The sequence below is a fragment of the Parus major genome, chromosome 8 (assembly GCF_001522545.3).
Source record: "Parus major isolate Abel chromosome 8, Parus_major1.1, whole genome shotgun sequence".
Classification (NCBI taxonomy): Eukaryota; Metazoa; Chordata; class Aves; order Passeriformes; family Paridae; genus Parus; species Parus major.
Window position 1 is genome coordinate 20,755,481 of NC_031777.1, and position 18,601 is coordinate 20,774,081.

Consider the following 18,601-nt stretch of genomic DNA (forward strand, 5'->3'; position numbering starts at 1 on the left):
CAACGACCTGATCCCCTGAGCAGCCTATTCTGAAAGCAAAATACAGGTGCCTGAATGTAAAAAAGTGCCCTGGAGACCTCTGAGCTGTGCTGAGATGTCTCTCTGCCTGAGCAGAGGAGAGTGCAAGGCCTGTGGCAGCCAGGCCACTGGGTTTGCAGCCAGAAGTGGTGCTTGCAGGCTCCACTCCCACCATCCTGGCTGCAGCATCTCTGAGCACAGTGGCTGCTTGCTTATTACACTGATAATAGAAAATTACAGGTTTTCTGTAGGTAGTGTCTATTTACATCCTACATTTCCCAAACTACCTATTAGCATCTCTGTGATGTCACATCCTCCTGTGAGTTTTCATCAGTACTGGCTCCTCTACCTGCAGGCAGCCTGGGCCACACCTGGGGACAGACAGCTGCCACCTGGCACAGCACTGGAGCAGAGGGGACAGTCTATGGGTGTCGCTTTTTGCACAGCTGGTGGTTGGTGGAACTGAGCAGAGGGACCATGAGAGCTGTTCATGTCAGCCCAGTCAGGGAGCTGTGCTTCCCACCTCAGCCTTTTGCTCACAGCTGATCCAGAACTGACAGACAGGCATTTCACTGCCTGAAAAACCTTCTGACGCTGCTCTGCCAAGCGATGAACGCAGATGCCTGCAGGGAGCACAGTGTGCAGTGCTTCCTTTTACCTATTTCCCCAGTGTTTTTGTCTGTGGGCCAGCAGAGTTTCAGAGCTGGAGCAAGATTTTAAGAAGGTTTTGACAGTGTTGTTAATTTGAGGGGAAAGGGGATTCATGGGATTATTGATTTCTGCTTTAGCTGCTTGCCCTCAGCTTTCCCAGGGCTGCCATGTGCAGAGTAAGTCCCTGCATGAGGCAGTTGTCTTACCTGTGTGTCTCATGTGTCTCTCAGACAACAAGACCATCCCATCTCTGAGGGATGCTTTAGGGATGGTCGTTGTTCACCTTGCTTTGTGGATGGACTGAGACAATAAAGAAGGCTTTGGGAAGAGGCTGCCTGGGCATGGAGCAGCCATGGACTGGGTGCACCAGCATATGGCTCATGGAGGAAGCACTGGGTGTGCAAGGGACGGTGGGAGTGGGATGTGTGCCTTTCAGACTGTTGCATAGTGTGCAGGCCAAGATTTATAACCACGTCTCTTCTCCAGGTTTATAGTTTCTTGTCACTCTATTAACTCTAATGAGAGGTGTTTACATTGCATAAGTAGCTGGAGCAGTGGATAGTAACCTATTAATTTTCATGACTATTCCCTGGAAAAAGCTCATAGGCTGTCTTGCAGGACACTAATACCAAAGGCTCCTGGGCACAAGACACCCAGGGCTTGCTATATTTCAAGAGACTGTAGTTCAACAGCTAATAAAACTGCTAGGTCAAGATCTGCACAGTCAGGTCTTTCTGGAATCTTGGCAGAAGACCAAATTTCTGCTGATGGGTAGCTCCAGAGGAAAGGATGAACACACAGCAGAAGAGATGAAGGCTCATCTGCAGCAGGCTGCCCCTGTGAGGAACTGCTTTGCCTGCAGATCGTGGGATGCACGTTCCACTGGAAAATGTTTTTTGGTGTGGTCTGGCTTGACGCTACTGCCGTGGACACCCATGGAAGCTGTGTCTGGCCTGGAGAGAGGTGTGCAGGGCAATGCAGATTTCCTGACTGAAACCCCTGTGCTGCAGCACCTCAATGTGCTGTAACCACTACTAATTCCTTCCTTGTCTTTCTCACCACAGTCCATTGATCCTGGGCAGCAGTTCACGTGGGAGAACTCCAACCTGGAAGTGAATAAACCGAAAAACCGCTATGCAAACGTGATAGCCTATGACCACTCACGTGTCATCCTGACTTCCATTGATGGTAAGAGTAACTGGAGTGGGTACCCCATTAAGCAGCTGAACCTGACTGTAGCAAGGAGACCCATCTTTTTCTGTGTTCTAAGCTGAGCAGGGACAAACACTAACCATCAGCATGATCAAATGTGTGTTCTAGCTGGCCAGAAGAGACACTTCCCCAGTGTCCTCAGAGAAGTGTGTTCTGTGTGGTTGCTTCCTAGTACTGCTGGCAGCAAACATGTTTGTCCCAGCAGCCTCCTTTCCCACTGTCCTCTCTGACTTCAGCTGCCTTCCTTGGTACATGGTGAAATATGGCACTAGTAGTGCCACTGCCACCCTCTGTCCCAACACAATTGTAGGGTCAGTATCTTTCTCTGGGACTTGTCAGTATATGGTCCCAACTAAGTGCCCAGAGCAGTGCACTATGAGTGGTGCTCCTTCCTCTGGGACATCAGACTCCACACATCCCTGTCCTCCATGGGAGCATCAGACCCTGGTGTCTATAGCACTGCCCCCATGGCTCCAAGAACCAGCCCCAGATCCCTGGAGTTAGGACTAATACATGTTTCTAGTCCTCTTGTACACAGAGGAGCTACAGCCCAGGCTCACCCATTCCCCTTGTTTTATAAATCAGCACCCAACTCTGCACACCCAGATCTGAGCCCACTGGTGAAGGATGAGGAAGATACAGCTAATTCATATGCACCCCTTCTTGGGGAAGGAACTGTGGCCTGGCTTTGCACACAGGTGGCCCTACAGTCACTGTCATCCTGTTTTGGGAGATGGAAAAGCCTTTTCTAATGGTAATGTGCTATTAATCCTCTTCAAGAGGAGAGGGGGCCAACCTGTCCCTCACAGCAAGCCCTGTTAAGCAGCAGCAGCAGCTATGTGAAAGTCTGGCATGTCTGCTCATGGGCAAGCCCTTGCAAACAGCTGTGGGGTGAGCACGTGGGGGAATCCCTGTTTTCCAGCCTGACTCAGTTGCTGTAAGTAAAGAGCACTTCCCGGGAACTGTTCCCGAAGCACTCTGCCAGGTCCGTGCCGCCCATGCCAAGGGAGTGAAGCACTGCACTCCAGCTGCTGCCACTCCCCCAGAGCTGCCAGCACATTGTGTCTGCTGGAGACTGCTGAGACCTGTAGAATAGACCTGTAGAATTTTCCCCAGGACAAAAGGATGAGGGGTGACCCCCAGCTTTATTTCCTTCCTCTAGTGAAATGCAGATGCTCTCTCCTAGGGAGACAATGAGATTCCTGCTGCTTTCTCTCCCTGCAGCCTGGGCAGCCCATGCTGAGCAGGGTTTGAAAACAGCCTCAGGCCTCTGCTTTGCCGAATTTATTTTAGTAACCGTGTTTGCATTTTAAAGGCCTTTACGAAAAATTCCTTTCCTTAAAGTGGAGGAGGCCTCGTGGGGGCTGGAGCAGCCCCTGCCAGCAGGCAGCAGAGGGGGTCTCACACTGAAGGGTTTCAATGGTGGTGGAAGATCTCTGGCTCCTCAGGGATAGTTGTCCCTGCAGGAAGGATGGGAGGACATCCATGCTTGACATCCCTTGCTAACAGAGACAAGCTAATAAAGGAGCCTCATTTTTAAAAGGTGCTGTAGGACCATAACAAATTGCTGGTGAATTTAAGACAATTATTTCAGTCAGTTGCTTGGGGCCGAATGAGCTCCTTAATATTCCTGCCTGTGAATTTTCCTTTGTGTGCGTGTGGCAGCTGTCTCTCTGCTTTGGTGTTGCCTGCTTGTTGCATTAATGTGGGAGTTACAAAGGGTTCTTCTTTTCTCAGGCACCATCCCTGTCCTTTGCAGGATTCCTGGGAGAGATCCTGACATCACCCCATAAAGGAGACTTGTCAAGAGCCTTGTGAACAAGCCAGCCTCTTCTCCTGCCTGCAGGGCCCAGCAGAGCAGTAGGTACATGGTTGTGGACTTACCCCAGTAACTTGCCCTCTTTCTCCTTTTCAGGAGTCCCAGGCAGTGATTACATCAATGCCAATTACATTGATGGATATCGGAAGCAGAACGCCTACATCGCCACACAGGGACCGCTGCCAGAAACCCTCAGTGACTTTTGGAGGATGGTGTGGGAACAGAAAACAGCAACTATAGTCATGATGACCAGGCTGGAGGAGAAGTCCAGGGTATAGTGTGTGCTTTCTCTCTTTTCTGGAGCTGTTGGGGGGCAGAAAAGAGGAATGGGAGCACTTCACAGCATAAGGGCACCTGGGGAGAGGCAGTTCCAGTGATGTGGCTCACTGCTTCATGCTGCCCAGCAACAAATGCCTTGTAAACATATCCCTGTGGGGCAAAAGGGTGGCACAACCTCCTGTTGCTGGCCTGCTCATTTACCTCTGTTCTGCTTGCATGTCTGCATGTGCACCCATCCTGTCCTGCCCACATCACTCGCATTAAAGGGGGAAAGGAAAGCTCTGAGATGGGGAGTGTGGACCATCCCAGAAGCTGAGAAGCTGCAGTAGTTGTGGGGTACCGGCAGCCTGACAGGGACCTGGCATTTCTGGCAATGCAGGGGAATGGCTGACAGGGTCTCATTGCAATAACAAGACTAATTTGTGCCTTGTCCAATGACAACATGTATAAATGATCAGCTTACACTGCCAGGATTAGATATTCTGATGTAATAAATGCAAAGCTGCCTGCAGACCATGGGGAAGGCATGAGTTGGAGAAGGAGTGGGAGCCCTCACTGCAGATGATACAGTTTTCATGACAGAGGTTCATACTCAGCCCCCGAAGCAGGAGTTTGTAAGCTGTGACCAAGTGCTCCTGTGCCCAGATGCACCCTTCGGGCAAAGCCTGCCCAAGGAGGAGGAAGCTTCTGCCTCTCATGATTCAGTTTGTTCCTAAAAGTAAAATTTGTGTGGTGAACGTTTGTACTAGCAGAATATTTTAGTGTTGCCATGCCAACAGCAGAAGGGGCTTGTGCACTCAAGCTGTGAAGCACTGATTATTTTTAGCCCAATAAGCTCATTCTTGAGAAGCAGAAACGGTCAAGTTTGGGTTTAGTTAAAACTTTTGCCCACATGCTCTCCCTCCTTTTCAAAGCTTTAGCACTTTAGCACTTAGAAGGGGTGTCCCAGCCCACCCTTACTGTGAGGAAGTGGCTGAAACCACCAATCACCATGGCAAAACAGATCTGCTTTTCCTAATGTACAAAAAACAGGCGTTGTTGATGGGTTTCCTGGGCTCTTCAAATGCCCTACAGCCTGCAGGGAAAAAGCATTCCTTTGGGATGAGCTGTCTCTAGAGATCCAACCCCAGTTTTGCACTGAGCTTCCTGCTGCAGAGCCCTGCCTGCTCTGCAGTGGCCACTGTCACCCACACAGCCCAAGCAGGGAAATGATTCTGACCTGCCCTGTGGCTCACAGCTTGGCACACAGGCTAGTCAAAATCAGAAGCTTCTGATCAATTGCGCTCTGCAGCTGAGGGTTGTATGGGGACTTCTCTGTGCCTTCACATTTCAATGATGGAGCATATATTTGAAGAACATGGAAAAGCCCTTCTGGGTTGCCAAATAAATCCATACCTGGAATCTTGACTCACTTAACTTCTGGGCTTCTTAGTTATGGCAAAGCACTCCAAGGTGCATGTTTCTTGAAGATAACAGGTTTTCTTTGTCCCCAGAGGGACTTGTCTTTGCCTGAGTCGTCTGTTCTGCTGAGCTGTGCATTATCTCCCCACAACACACCTCATCCTATCATTCTGCAGTATTGGTTTCTCTCCCAAACACAGTGTGTGTGGTCAGGCTTTTGGTGACATTGTGAATCCTTATTATGGGCAAGAGGTGATCAGAGCCCTCACAGAATCTCAGGCAGCCTGCCTGATTGGGCACTCTGCTCAGGGGCTCTAGGCTGACCTGACCAGACCCAGACCCCTGCATTTGCTCCCTGACACTGCCTGCCCATGTCCTGCTGCCTCTTTGGCACATCCCCAGCACTAATGAGAAGTGGGCAGTTTTCTCTGGCACTGTGGGAGAGAGAGGCAGGTTGCCAGGAGGGGCAGTGGAGAAGCCTGGTTACTCCTGAGTTGAACCAGTGATCCACAGCAAGTACTTCCCTCGATGTGTTTGCTGTACCCTGTAGGTGTCTCAGGGCATTCTCTCACAGCAGGGTTCTGGTGAGGAGCTGCAGTGTGGACTTCCAGGAGATTATTTTCTCTGAGGTTTTTTTGTTGTCTTTTTCAGCATCTTCCAAGGCAAGACGGCTTTTAGCCACCTTCCTGCTCTGCTTTTCCTCATGCCCTTCTGGTGATGGCTAGAGCTCTCTTGGAACACACCTTTTTGGGTCCCAAAAATAATCCCAGTCATTCCCCATTGCTCCAAACTTCTAGCATGAGTCACTGCTTTGCGGTTCATTCCACTCCAGAGCCTTCAAACTTCATCTGGTATAACCTCTTGGGTCCCTGCAGCATTGCTGCCTGCTGATGCTCATGCTGCTGTGGGACAACACTGCTCCAGGCAGTCACATGGCATCACAGCATTACCCAAGGGTGACCTTGCTTGAAAGTCCCCTTGCCCAGGGGCTTTGGCACAAGCACAGGACTGTCTCTCCAGCTGCAGAGCCTGGGGTGGGTAGCAAGGCCTCATGGCGAGCTGCCCGGTGCAGAGCAGGCTCTGCTGCCTTTCCAGGCGAGCTCCCCAGGTCACCCTCGGCAGTGCTGTGATAAGCCAGCCGGGACCAGCAGCAGCTTGGCAGCCCTGTGGGGGTGACACTGCTTTAAAGGGTTCCTGAGCTGCAGAGGGAAAAAAAAAATCTTTAAAGAGCATCAGCTTTTATGGTCTGCAATTTCAGCTGGCTTGATGGTCTAAATCATCCTCCCTTTTTCATGTTTTCACAAAGTAAGAAGCACATAAAGGATAGAAATGGCTGGATTGTGCAATTTAGCTGCCTTCAAAGCTTTACAATCAGTTTCAGAATCATTTGGTGGCAGTTCAGAAACACACATTGTAGATTAGCTTTCCCGAAGCTGCGAGCATGGTGAGTCCCTGCCGGGCTGTGTTGCCAGGAGAGAGGTATTAAAGCAGGATTTCTCCTACCCTGGGCTATCCCCAAGAGCCTGGCAGAGTGAGGTCTCCCAGAGCAGTGCTGTGGCTTGTTCTGTTCCAGCCCAGAGCACCAAGCTGCAGTCTCTGGGGTGTGATCTCCCCTGGCATTTCATGTCCCCAGGAAGGGGTGTGAAGAGGCTGGTACTCAAGGGCCCTGGGGAAGAGAAGCCTGGCAGCCACATCATGCTCCAGCCCTCTTGCTGACAGCAGTGCCATCTGGAGCGTGTGAGCAGGGCTGGGAGCAGAGCACAGCTCTCAAGTTGAAGAGAGGTACCTGGCTGCTCTTGGGCTCAGGGCATCAAAGGGGAAGGACAGGAGCCACTCAGCAAAGCTGCAATAAATGGCTGTTCAGGACATTACTGTGCTCCTTAAGTTAATGAGAAACAAGCACTGCCAGAAGAAAACATCTCTTATCTGCTTTAGTGCCACAGTGCATCGGCTTCAGCATAAAATTTACAGAGCTTGAAAATGGGGCATAAACATTATGGGTAAATTTGGCAGAAAATGTGACTGACTCTTATCTGGTCATGAATAAATAATTTTCAATTACCAGCCCAGGCATTGCTATTATCCCACACAGGAAACTCCTCTGAAGTTTGTTTTGTGCTCAGCTACACAGCCCTGCAGCATGTGGGTGGCAGGAGGGGACTGCTGTCCCTGAGGTGTAGGCTCAGGCACAGGCTGTGCTGTTCCCCTGAAATATCCCCTGCAAGCTACAGCAAGCAGCTGTCCCCAGCATTTGCAGGATGCCATGCTACTCTCCTCTCCCTTAGAGAGGGTCACATCATCCCCAAACCAGGCAAGACAAACTCAGGACTCATGGAGACAGCCTGCAGCTGCCACCCACTCATGAGTATGGGATCAGTTTAGCTGTGAAATAACATTTGTGACCTCCAAGTTGCTGGTGCTGCAGCCAGTCAGCATCAAATGCTCTGTGCCAAGCGAGGAAGAAGAATCCTGAGATTTTTGCAGGGCCTGCCATGTAGTCACAGATTCAGGGCAGCACAGCAGGAAAGCCTAGGCAGGAGGCAGCAGAGCTTGCTCTTCTTGCACAGGCACCTGCAGTACCCCATTAGGCAGCCTTGCTCCAGGCACTTCTGCCAGGGCAGCCCTTACTGAAAGGGGAACCCAAAAAGCAGAGAGAGATGCATCTCTGACTCCAGGTTGCTGCACTCCAGAGCCAGAGTGCAGGATGAGGGCTCTTAGCTCTCACAAACCCCACCCAGTTGCAAGTGGTTTCAATTAAAAGGCAGAACTTCATTGATTCCTAATTAAGCTCATTGTTTCCCTTCCCACACATTCCCCTGTAAACACGTTCTGCTAATAATTAAGTTTACTATTCCTTGACAAACACAGATGATCTTCCATTCACTCCTCTCTCCTAGGGTGGAAAACCATTTTCGGTGTGGTGCACATGGGTGGGAATGAAGTCTTCCTCCTGTCAGCCAGGCACTGTGGCTCTGTAGGGTGGGGCAGCCAGGTACCAAAAGAAACAGGGATGCTAAGAGTACCAATTAAATAAGGAGCTTGGAGCTTCACAGAAAAAAAAACCTGGAGGAGTAGTTTACAAACACTGAGCTGTGAAGAGGAGGAGGAGGAGAGCAGCAGCATGTGAGCAGGGAGGAATGTGAAGGGAGCAGAGAGATGGGCCCCTGGGGATGTGTTTGGCTGTCTGCCAAGTGGGATGCAACAAAAGCTGTGACCAATAGCTAAAAGCACTCTGGCTTCAGAGTTGGAAGGGGGTGATAAGGATGATGCAGGGCAGGAGATTTCTAGGGAGCAGCAGTGTTTTCATGATGGGACAGTCCTGCCTGCAGGAAGGGGCTGAAGGGATAGTTTGGCCACAGTCTGTGTCTTCTTGCAGAGGGAGAATAAGATGTGTCTGTGTCTGAGCTGGCGTCTGTTCCTTGCAGAGCCATTTTGAAACACTTGGGAGATACAGATTTTCAGGGACATGCCACCTGCCACAGGGGCAGGTTGGTGTCTCTGGGTGATGCTCAATGCACTCAAGCCTACAGCAAGTGCAGAGAGGGTGGTTACAGCATCCAGGCTGGAGCCCTGGCATGGGCTGTGTCCCACCTGTCTTCAGGGTAGATTGCTGCACAAGGCCATGCTGGCAGGGGCACCCTGGGGACTATGGATGTTATGGAAAGGTAGTGCCTATTGCTGAGTTGCTGTATACTGTGCTGGATTCAGCTCTGTCCTGCCACAGGTGTGAGTCATGGACACCAAGCTGGCATAGCTGGGTGATACAGGCTGCATCTCATTCACCTCAGCTGCCCTTTCACTAGAGCTGTGCCCACAGAAACCACCATTTCCTCTTCCCTACTGCTCTAGCTCTTTTCCCATCAACACATAGCTGCTAACCTTCTCTTCATCCAGGTGGAGCTCAGGCAGGGAGTTGCTCAAGTGAAGCCCCAAAGATGCCCATCTCACTGAACAGGAGACAGAGAAGAGCTACAGCAGGCACAAATCACTGCTAGAAATTGATGTTCACTGTCTTGGTATCTGGTGTTGCTCTTGCTGCTCTGTCTGGTGGTCTGGCCCACTTTGCCATTTCCACTCATGGCTGCAGGTGAAAAAGAAAATCCCTCTTTCAATGAGTCATCGAGATCAGCTCAGTTGGTCAGAGCATGGTGCTAATAACATCAAGATCGTGGGTTCAATTCCCATATGGGCCATTCACTTGAGAGTTGGACTTGAAATCCTTGTGGGTCACTTTAACTCAGAATATTCTTGTGATTCTGAGACTTATGGAAAGGGGTCCAGGGGGTGCTGTCTTTTTGCCTTTCCTTTTGGGACACTCTGGGGAAGGAAATCTGGATTTTTAGAGATTGCACAATGACTAATGCACAACGACTAATTTCTATCTTTACTCTTTGAAGGGCAGAGCCCTGTTCCTCATCCCAGATGCCCCAGCCAGCAGATGACCCATTCTCTCACTCTCTTCACCTCCCTGCAGGTAAAGTGTGACCAGTACTGGCCGAGCCGGGGTATGGAAACCTACGGGATGATCCAGGTGGCCCTGGTGGATACAGTTGAGCTGGCGACCTACACCGTTCGCACCTTTGCGCTGTACAAGGTATGGGGCTGGCTGGGCTCCTGCTTCACATATTGCAGAGATGCTTCCCAATGCTGCAGGGTGCTCCCTGGTCCACAGGCAGTGGCCTCTGGCTGTACCTGGCTTGGCCAAGCATGTGGCCAGTACACCCATGAGCCATGTCTCACTGATGGGCTGCAGTAGGAGATCAGGTGCCCGTTGTGCCTCTGGCCACCACTGGACTCTGGTCAGGATACTTGATGCTCTCCTTTGTGTTTTCTGTGACGGGCCCAAGAGCAGGGCTGTTCTTGTCTCTGGTGTGTGTACAGGTAGCAGCTGTCCTCCCATTAGAGGACAACATGGCCATTAGAGGGACAACATGGGAAGCAGTGAATTTTTATCACTCCTGTCACTAATAATGCAAATGTAGGGGCTATTTCTAATGTGAGCACAAACCCTCCTCTCCTGCCTGCTGCATTCCTCATTAGTGTTTGGAAATCCATGGGGGCAGTGTGAGCAGCAGCATGTCAATGCAGACAGGCTTTGCAGTGAGCTGCTTCTGTGCATAACTGAGTCTGGGCCAGGAGCCCAGTGCTTGGGGGGGACACACTCATGCCCCAAGAAGGCTCCAGCAATCACCCAGACAGTCCTACCATTTGCTGCATAGATCACTGAGCCAAGCCCAGAGAGGAACAGGGCAGTCTGCAGACACAGGCTGACCACCCAGCCCAGGGACACCATGATGCAGAGGAGCAAGGAGGGAACTGGCTGCTGTAGCCCTTCCATGCACAGTGCCCATTTTCCCTGAATGTGCAGTGAGTATGCAGGTAGTGAACCTCTGCTCTGCAGAAAAGAGTCTTTTACCTTCCCTGCAGTCTGCTCCACTCCTGCAGAGTTGCTCTGTTGTCTGTAAAACTTATTTTCTACAGACCAGCTGTATGTATAGGAGCTTTGGAATAAACCTGCATTTTTCCTGCAGATTTTCACTGGTGAAAGCCCAGTACCTGCACCATCACACAGAGCTTTGCGTGCCTGTTGCTGTTGTTGGCCCATCAGCAGGTTCCTGCACTGGGATGAGACTGTTCTCATGCAAAACAACTCCTCTTTGTCTTCAACAGAATGGCTCCAATGAGAAGACAGAGCTGCGACAGTTCCAGTTCATGGCTTGGCCCGATCACGGGGTCCCAGAATACCCCACCCCGATCCTCACTTTCCTGCGGCGCGTCAAGGCCTGTAACCCAACAGATGCTGGGCCCATGGTTGTGCATTGCAGGTAGGACTGTGTGTTTGGTTTCTGGCTGCAGGAGCTTTAACCTGTCTGAAAGTGGAGTCTCCCCTTCTTGTGGGAAAGGTTTCACGGTAGCATAACCTGCACTGCATGCTTGGGCTGGCAGCAGAACAAGCCCAGTGGTGGCATTTCTATTGCTACTGCTGGATCAGATTAAACAGCACTGTTGTATGGAGAGCCTCAGAAACACATTTTGTAAATGGCAAGTGCCATTTAACAATTAAATTATCTGTGCCCAGCATAAGTGGGTACCTTCAGAGGTACATCACTGACAGAAATGGATGCAGTGACCTCTACCAGCATTCATATGCAGTATTTACAGCAGCACTCTTTCACAGGGTAGAAAGGCAAGTCTTAAAGCAAAATACTAGTCTGCTAAGGCTCAGCATCTTACCCAGCGAAGATTTATTTGTACCAGCCAAGAGGGGACTGTTACTGAACAAACCACTCTGTCATTGCTGTTCCAGCATATGCCTTACCAGCACTGTTTAATGCTCTTCTTTCATGCTCTGTTTCAGATGGTAGTGGAGTATAATTAACACACAAACAAGCTGTATTAAAGCCCTGTTAAGGATATGACTTGTACCATAAATGAGGGAATGCCTAGCTCCCTATCTCTGTGTTTACATGTCACAACAGCGTGTCTGTTTTCAGGGTGCTCTCAGAGTGAGTAGCTTAAGGTTTGCTACTGCCCTTCCAAGAGTTGTGGAGAGGCTTTTGGTGCTTGAGCAAAGGGCTCAGCATAGTCGTACATGACCTCAGCTTTCTGCTTCCCTTCTCAGGCTGGCCATACTAGTTTTATGGGTGAGGAAACAGTGACCCAGGTTAGGGGACAAGCAGGCTGGAAATTAGGGACTTCACTGGTGTTAGGGCCCAGACTGCTCTCCATGTCTTCAGACTTCACACACACGTGCACTGTCACTGTCCCGTCTGCTAAACACATTTCTCCTTCCCTTGTGGAGGGGCTGCCAGCCACCACAGGGGTCAGCAGGGTTGACACCATGTCCTTTCCACTCCAGCAGTGAAAGGGGACAGCAGAAAGGAGGAGAGGAACCTCTCACATTCTCCAGTGATTGTCTCCCTCGCTCCTCCAGTCACTTCTTGTTTGGAGCCCCACTCATAGGGAGCAGCCTTTACTCCCCTTTTGTGTGCCCTAAGTCCAAGTGATCTCTTAAGCACTGTTAGAGCTCATGTGACATCTGTAGGAGACTGTCATCTCAGACCGTGTGCTGTGCTCCTGCAGTGCTGGTGTGGGCCGAACCGGCTGCTTCATTGTCATTGATGCCATGCTGGAGCGGATGAAGCACGAGAAGACGGTGGACATCTACGGCCACGTGACATGCATGCGCTCCCAGCGCAACTACATGGTGCAGACAGAGGACCAGTACATCTTCATCCACGAGGCCTTGCTGGAGGCTGCCACGTCTGGCAATACCGAGGTGCCCGCACGCAACCTCTTGGCCCACATCCAGAAGCTGTCCCAGGTGCCACCAGGCGAGAGCGTTACTTTAATGGAGCTGGAATTCAAGGTTGGTGGCAGAGCCCCAGCACCCCACTTCTCTAGTGCCCTGTCTCTGCCCACAGAACTCCACAGGCTGCTTATCCAGGTGTTGGGAGAGGCAGGCTATGGATCATTACAGACAGTTATTCTTTTGTGTGTTTCTAAAGCAGGTAGGCAGTGATTTAAAATACATTTGAATTGTAAAGCTTGTGTCAGCCACGGTCCCCCCTGGATTGGCAGCTTCTGGGGAGGAGATAAAAGGCAGATGGATGTGCAGTTCCCAGCAGCACATTCTGCTCTAGGTTCACTGTGTGGCAGGAGCTGCATCTGAAATCAGATGCAGATCGTGTTAGTGATAATTGATGTTACTGTGAACAACTTGTCTGGAAACAGCTTCAATTTAAATATGTGAGATATTTCTGGTCTCATTTCTTCAATGCTGAGCTCTGTAATCTTTAAACCACCTCAACACCAAGCCTCACTGTCTAGAATTGGTGAAGGCAGTGTTTTAAGGTACACCATTTTTAAGAAGCCAAGCCCACCTTTTTCTGCCTGTATCTGTGTATGGCAACTGCAAATATTTATTACAGCCTTGGAGCTGGAAGTGAGCTCTGTTAAGTGCCCCTGTTCTCAGATGAGGTGCCTTAGTCCAGGGATCTCTTGCAGGGGAATATAGCTCACGCAGGGAGGCAGCAGACCATGCGGGTTGTGAAATGAACTGCAGCAGTACAGTTTCACCCTGGGGATTCCCTTCAAGTGACAAAGGAGCAGGAGAGTCAAAATACTGGCTTTCCATGTAAACTGGGAATAGTTGAGAAACTCTGTCCTGTGGTTATCAGAGCTGCTCGTATCCTGGGGTTGGGACAGTAAAACTCACTGCCTGAATGTCTCATGGTGACACCTGCCCTGAGCCACAGAATTGTGTTCAACTCAAGCAGTTCTATTGTAAGACAAAATTTTATTTTCCTTTCATTTCTCCAAGGATCTCTTCAGAACAGTAACGAAACTACCCCTGTCTGTGCCCTGGCAGTGTCCACTGTATGGAAAACCCTGGGGAAGCAGGATATGGGAGGGCTTCACATGGCTGCACTTCTCCCCAGAGAGCAACCCTGGCCCTCTGCAGAGAGCCTCTGCTGAGGTCCATCTGCCACTCAGAGAGAGAAGGGTGTTTCTGGAGATGCTGGAGACAGTATTTTGCGGAAGGAAAAGAAATAAAAACCAAAAAAAAAAACCAAAACAAACAAAAAATTAAGCTGGCAGGGGGAAGAGTGACTTCTGTTTGAATCTAAGTAACACATTTAACATGACTCCAGTTTACGGGACTCATAGAGAGCCATAAAATGTCTCACAGTAACCTAAAATAGATCTTCTTTACCTAAAACTGTCACAGTTCTCACATTTTCTTGGGTTCTTCTGGGGTGAGAAGTAAATAGCAAGACATTGTTGGAAGAGGAAAAGCTTTGCTTCCCTGCCACCACCAAGCATACATCCCTGGCTCAGCAAGGTTCAAAGTTTCGTGGCTCTGTGTGTATCAGAGAGCTGCTGTGGGTCTCCACTCCACTACATGACTGCTACCAGGGTCCTGAATCTGCCCCCAGACTGCTGCATTCCCAGCAGGGATCTGATGTGTCTCCTCCTCTTTCAGAATCTGGCCAATTCTAAAGCACATACCTCACGTTTCATCAGTGCCAACCTCCCGTGCAACAAATTCAAGAACCGCCTTGTGAACATCATGCCGTATGAGCTGACGAGAGTGTGCCTGCAGCCCATCCGGGGTGTCGAGGGCTCTGACTACATCAATGCCAGCTTCATAGATGGCTACAGGTAAGGATTACCTTGGGTGGATGTGCCAGCTTGTCCTGTCTGCTTGGAAACCTAGGCAGAGCTGCCTTCTCTTTCCTGAGGACTGGTCCTGACTGCCTGAGGTGGGCTGGGGACCACTTTGTTGCATTTTATCTATTTCCATCTTCTCAGACACTGCAGTGTGTGTAGTTGCAATATGTGAAGACTGCCTGTGAGTGAGCACTGCCAGGCTGGCTTGTGTTGCTGTAGACAGATGCCCACATGGCTGGAGCAGCAGGCTGTGTTGGCTCCTGGGAAGGTTTTATGAGATATTCTGGTAGGCATCCCTTGGCTTGTGTTTTATATCTACAGTACCTAACTCCCCACTGTAGCAACTGGAGTTAGAAGTATGCTTCCACTGAGTGGCTGACCCAGCAGCTCAAGGCTTGTTCCACATTCCATGTCTTGATACTGGGAGGAGTCCGAATCCTCAGGCAGGGCTGGTGCTGGACACTGGGAAGCCCATTACCAGGTTCATCTCTCCAGAACACAGTTTAGAAAGCACAAATTAAGATGTAGTAGAGCAGTAATGCTTAAGTTTTCTGTATCTGTCTGCTGATACCTCATTCTCATATGCTAAATGCAAGGAGAGAGGAACAGCCCAGTGGCCACATCCCCTTCCCAGCCAACCCCTAGACAATAAACCAAGCCAAATCACAATGATACACATAAAAGGCTTGTTCCTGTCATCTGTCTGTGCACCATCACAGTAGGGTCATCCCTCACGTGCACCATCCTCAGTGCTGAAGTGGGGGATGCAATGACAGATGTGGCACGTCCCTTACAGCTTGGCTTTGTGCACCTGCCTCTTTTGGTCTGGTAACCTCCCAGAAGCAAAAGGCACTGCCAAAGGGAACAGATGTGGGTGCAGCCAGGCCAGCAGCTCTGTGCCTCATCACTGCTCCAGCAGCTGAGTCCAGCAAGAGTTCCCGGGGAGAAGAGCTCTGTGGGGATAAGAGTGTGGATAAGGAGCAAAAGGGGAGCATCCCAACACAGGAAAACCAAAGCAAGCTAAGCTCCCTCAGGGTGGAACAGAGTATCAGGGAAGAATGAAGGGGCTGGAGAAGAGCTGTCACAGAGCAGAGGGAGCCTCCACTCCCTCCTGCCTGTGTGGCACAGAGCCATCCACCACCAGTCATTAAGGTGGCTCCCTGGCTGCAGTCTGAGTCTGACAGATGGACTGCAGCCACTGTCCTGATTCCAGAGCTGGTGGAGAGCAACACTGGCTTTGCCTCTTGGTGATGTTACAGAGGGAAAGGGTGAAGGCTGCTGGCACAACAGGTGGTACCATTTCATGTGCTACTTATCCCATCCCTAAGTTCTGTTATCTCTTCCCATCCTTTCCTTTGAACCAGCATTCTTCTTGTTATCTGAAGTAATCAGTTGGCCCAAGGTCCTGCAGATATCTCTGATGCTGCATCTTTATTAGCTTTTTCACTTCATTCTGCATCCCCATTCCATGTTTTTTACGATGTGTTATAAATCCACCTTGAAGCAGCCCCTGTCTGCATCCCGCATTTTACAGCTGCCCTGCAGCACGTTCATTAATTTCAGCACCATTAAAAATAGCACCAGTAGAGGGATGAAGGCAGAACGGAGGGAGGAAGGCAGGACAAAGCCGGCCCTGGTCCCGCGGGCTCCAGCGCCCCACAGTGGTGGAGCCAGCCCGGGCTCTGCTGTGCCAGGCTGGGAGCTCAGAGAGCCACGGTACCAGAACTGAGTCCAAAACACCAAGGGGCCTTTCTTCAGGGGCCAGTCTGGGGCAGGCTACAGGGAAAATTAGGGGAGGTGGTCTGGTTGGAACCAAGTGGAACCAAGAACAAATTCTGAAGCTTTAGAAAAGCAGACAGAACTGTATTAATGGTTTCCACACTGCCCTTGTTACTGTCCGGAGTGTATAATCCAGGTGATGTGGTTCAGCTGCTCTGTGTTTTCCCATGCAGTGGGAGGGACGGTGGGTAATGCAGAGGGTAAAAGTGCAGGAACACAGGGGTGCTGCTGGGATCATCCCCAAACACAGTCTCTGTTTCCAACCTGAGTGGGTGCTGGCAGCCTGCTAGTGGAGGCCTGGGTGCCAAGAGGGCTCTCAGTGCAACAGCAGCACTGGAGACATCCAGCAGCAAGAGGCTGGGCTGGGGATGCCATTACCCCAGCAAGGACTAAGAGCTTTTCTGGATCCTCTGTGTTGTGCTCCCCGTGTCTGTGGGGAGCACTTAGAAGTGCTGAACAGGCTCATCTTTTCCCAGAGCCCATGGCTCATCCTAGAGACCTGCCTCCTATAGCTGGATTGTCATCCTTGCTCCCTGGTACCATGGGGCTCTGCCTCCAGCTCACCCAGCCCACCAGCCCCAAGGAGCAGCTGCTGCCCATCTCTGAGGAGCTGCTCTGAGCACCATTATGTTTGTCACAGGCGGCAGAAGGCCTACATCGCCACGCAGGGACCACTGGCCGAGACCACAGAGGATTTCTGGCGGATGCTCTGGGAGCACGACTCCACCATTGTGGTGATGTTGACAAAGCTGCGTGAGATGGGCCGGGTATGAGTCCTGCTGTGGGGAGAAGGGGGCTATGAGGCTGCTGTCTGTGGGCACGAGCTCTTGGCTCACCCCAGTCTGGTTTTGGCACCACTCGCTCTGGGCAAGCTTCCCACTTCTGGTGGCTGACCCTGTGGCCCCACAACCACACAGGCTCCCAGGGAGTGGGAGGGAGGAGCAGCAGCTTGTCAGTGCTAATGTCTTACCCTGCTCCTCATCCACAGGAGAAGTGCCATCAGTACTGGCCTGCAGAGCGCTCTGCCCGGTACCAGTACTTCGTGGTGGACCCCATGGCAGAGTACAACATGCCACAGTACATCCTCCGGGAGTTCAAGGTGACGGATGCCAGGGTGAGTGCACCTGCTGGCTCCCCAGCTCCTCTGCCTCTCATGCCTCTGCCCTACCCAGGCCAGTTAAGGGAGCATGCAACAGTTCCTGGAGCAACAGGAAAGCAAATGCTGCCTTGCACTGCAGGCAAAAAGGGCTGCTGCCCACCACCTACTGCTCCTCTCTCCACATGTTCGTGCCCTGCCAGCTGTGTCAGCCCCATGAGCAGCTCAGGGATCCCTATCAGCACCAGACCCTGTCTTGCCTGCACTGTTCACTCGTGTGAGCACAGGTCCCCCTGCACCTGGAGCTTGTGTGTGCAGCACCAGACGGGGACAGGACCCTTGTGTTACAGTAAACATGGTCCTAGAGTGGACAGGTAGCTAGCTGGGCCCCAAACATTGACCCAATGGACCCTGTAGAGGCCCAAAGCCCTGCTCAGCTCAGCTACCCTGGGGTGAACATGGGAGAACAAACACAGGTCCCAAACATGCAGCAAAAGATCTGCCTGGGCTCATCTGTGGCCTGTGCACCTTCTCACCTGGCCTGGTTCAGGGGGTCTGAGAGCAGTTTGGAGCACCAGTGCTGAGGGGAGTGAGATCAAGCCCTCACCAATGGCTCACAAGTAACACTCCTCTCCCTGCAGGACGGCCAGTCACGGACAATCCGCCAGTTCCAGTTCACAGACTGGCCTGAGCAGGGAGTGCCAAAGACAGGAGAGGGTTTCATTGACTTCATTGGGCAGGTGCACAAGACCAAGGAGCAGTTCGGGCAGGATGGGCCCATCACAGTGCACTGCAGGTAAGTGAGGACTGCAGCCTCTCTGCAGTGAGCAGGTCCCTGTGCTCCAGGAGTGGCTTGTACCACTCCTAGGAGCTCTGCAGAGCCTTTCTGGGGCTGGCAGGACTCATAATGGTCCCTCTTGCTCCCTGTGCAGTGCTGGGGTTGGGCGCACTGGTGTGTTCATCACACTTAGCATTGTGCTGGAGAGGATGCGCTACGAAGGTGTGGTGGATATGTTCCAGATGGTGAAGACCTTGCGGACGCAGCGGCCAGCCATGGTGCAGACAGAGGTGAGCTTGCCTTCTGTGTGTGGCAGTGGAGATCTGGAGAAAAGAGGGGCCTGATGTCTTTGGATGTTGGACCCTACAGCCCACTGTCCTTGTGTCCCCACTGC

The 18,601-nt window shown here is 51.3% G+C and overlaps 1 protein-coding gene across 17 annotated transcripts in view; it reads left to right on the forward strand.

Annotated features, from left to right (window-relative positions):
• The window catches only part of PTPRF (protein tyrosine phosphatase receptor type F), a 376,909-nt gene that overhangs the window by 356,597 nt on the left and 1,711 nt on the right, over window positions 1-18,601 (forward strand). For all 17 annotated transcript variants that reach the window (XM_019007641.2, XM_015636139.3, XM_015636143.3 and 14 more), the window contains 10 exons: window positions 1,734-1,857; window positions 3,797-3,972; window positions 9,855-9,974; window positions 11,051-11,205; window positions 12,464-12,749; window positions 14,367-14,545; window positions 16,974-17,100; window positions 17,322-17,447; window positions 18,071-18,225; window positions 18,362-18,497. In XM_019007641.2, coding sequence (XP_018863186.1) covers window positions 1,734-1,857; window positions 3,797-3,972; window positions 9,855-9,974; window positions 11,051-11,205; window positions 12,464-12,749; window positions 14,367-14,545; window positions 16,974-17,100; window positions 17,322-17,447; window positions 18,071-18,225; window positions 18,362-18,497 — 1,584 coding nt within the window. The remainder of the gene's footprint in view (window positions 1-1,733; window positions 1,858-3,796; window positions 3,973-9,854; window positions 9,975-11,050; window positions 11,206-12,463; window positions 12,750-14,366; window positions 14,546-16,973; window positions 17,101-17,321; window positions 17,448-18,070; window positions 18,226-18,361; window positions 18,498-18,601) is intronic.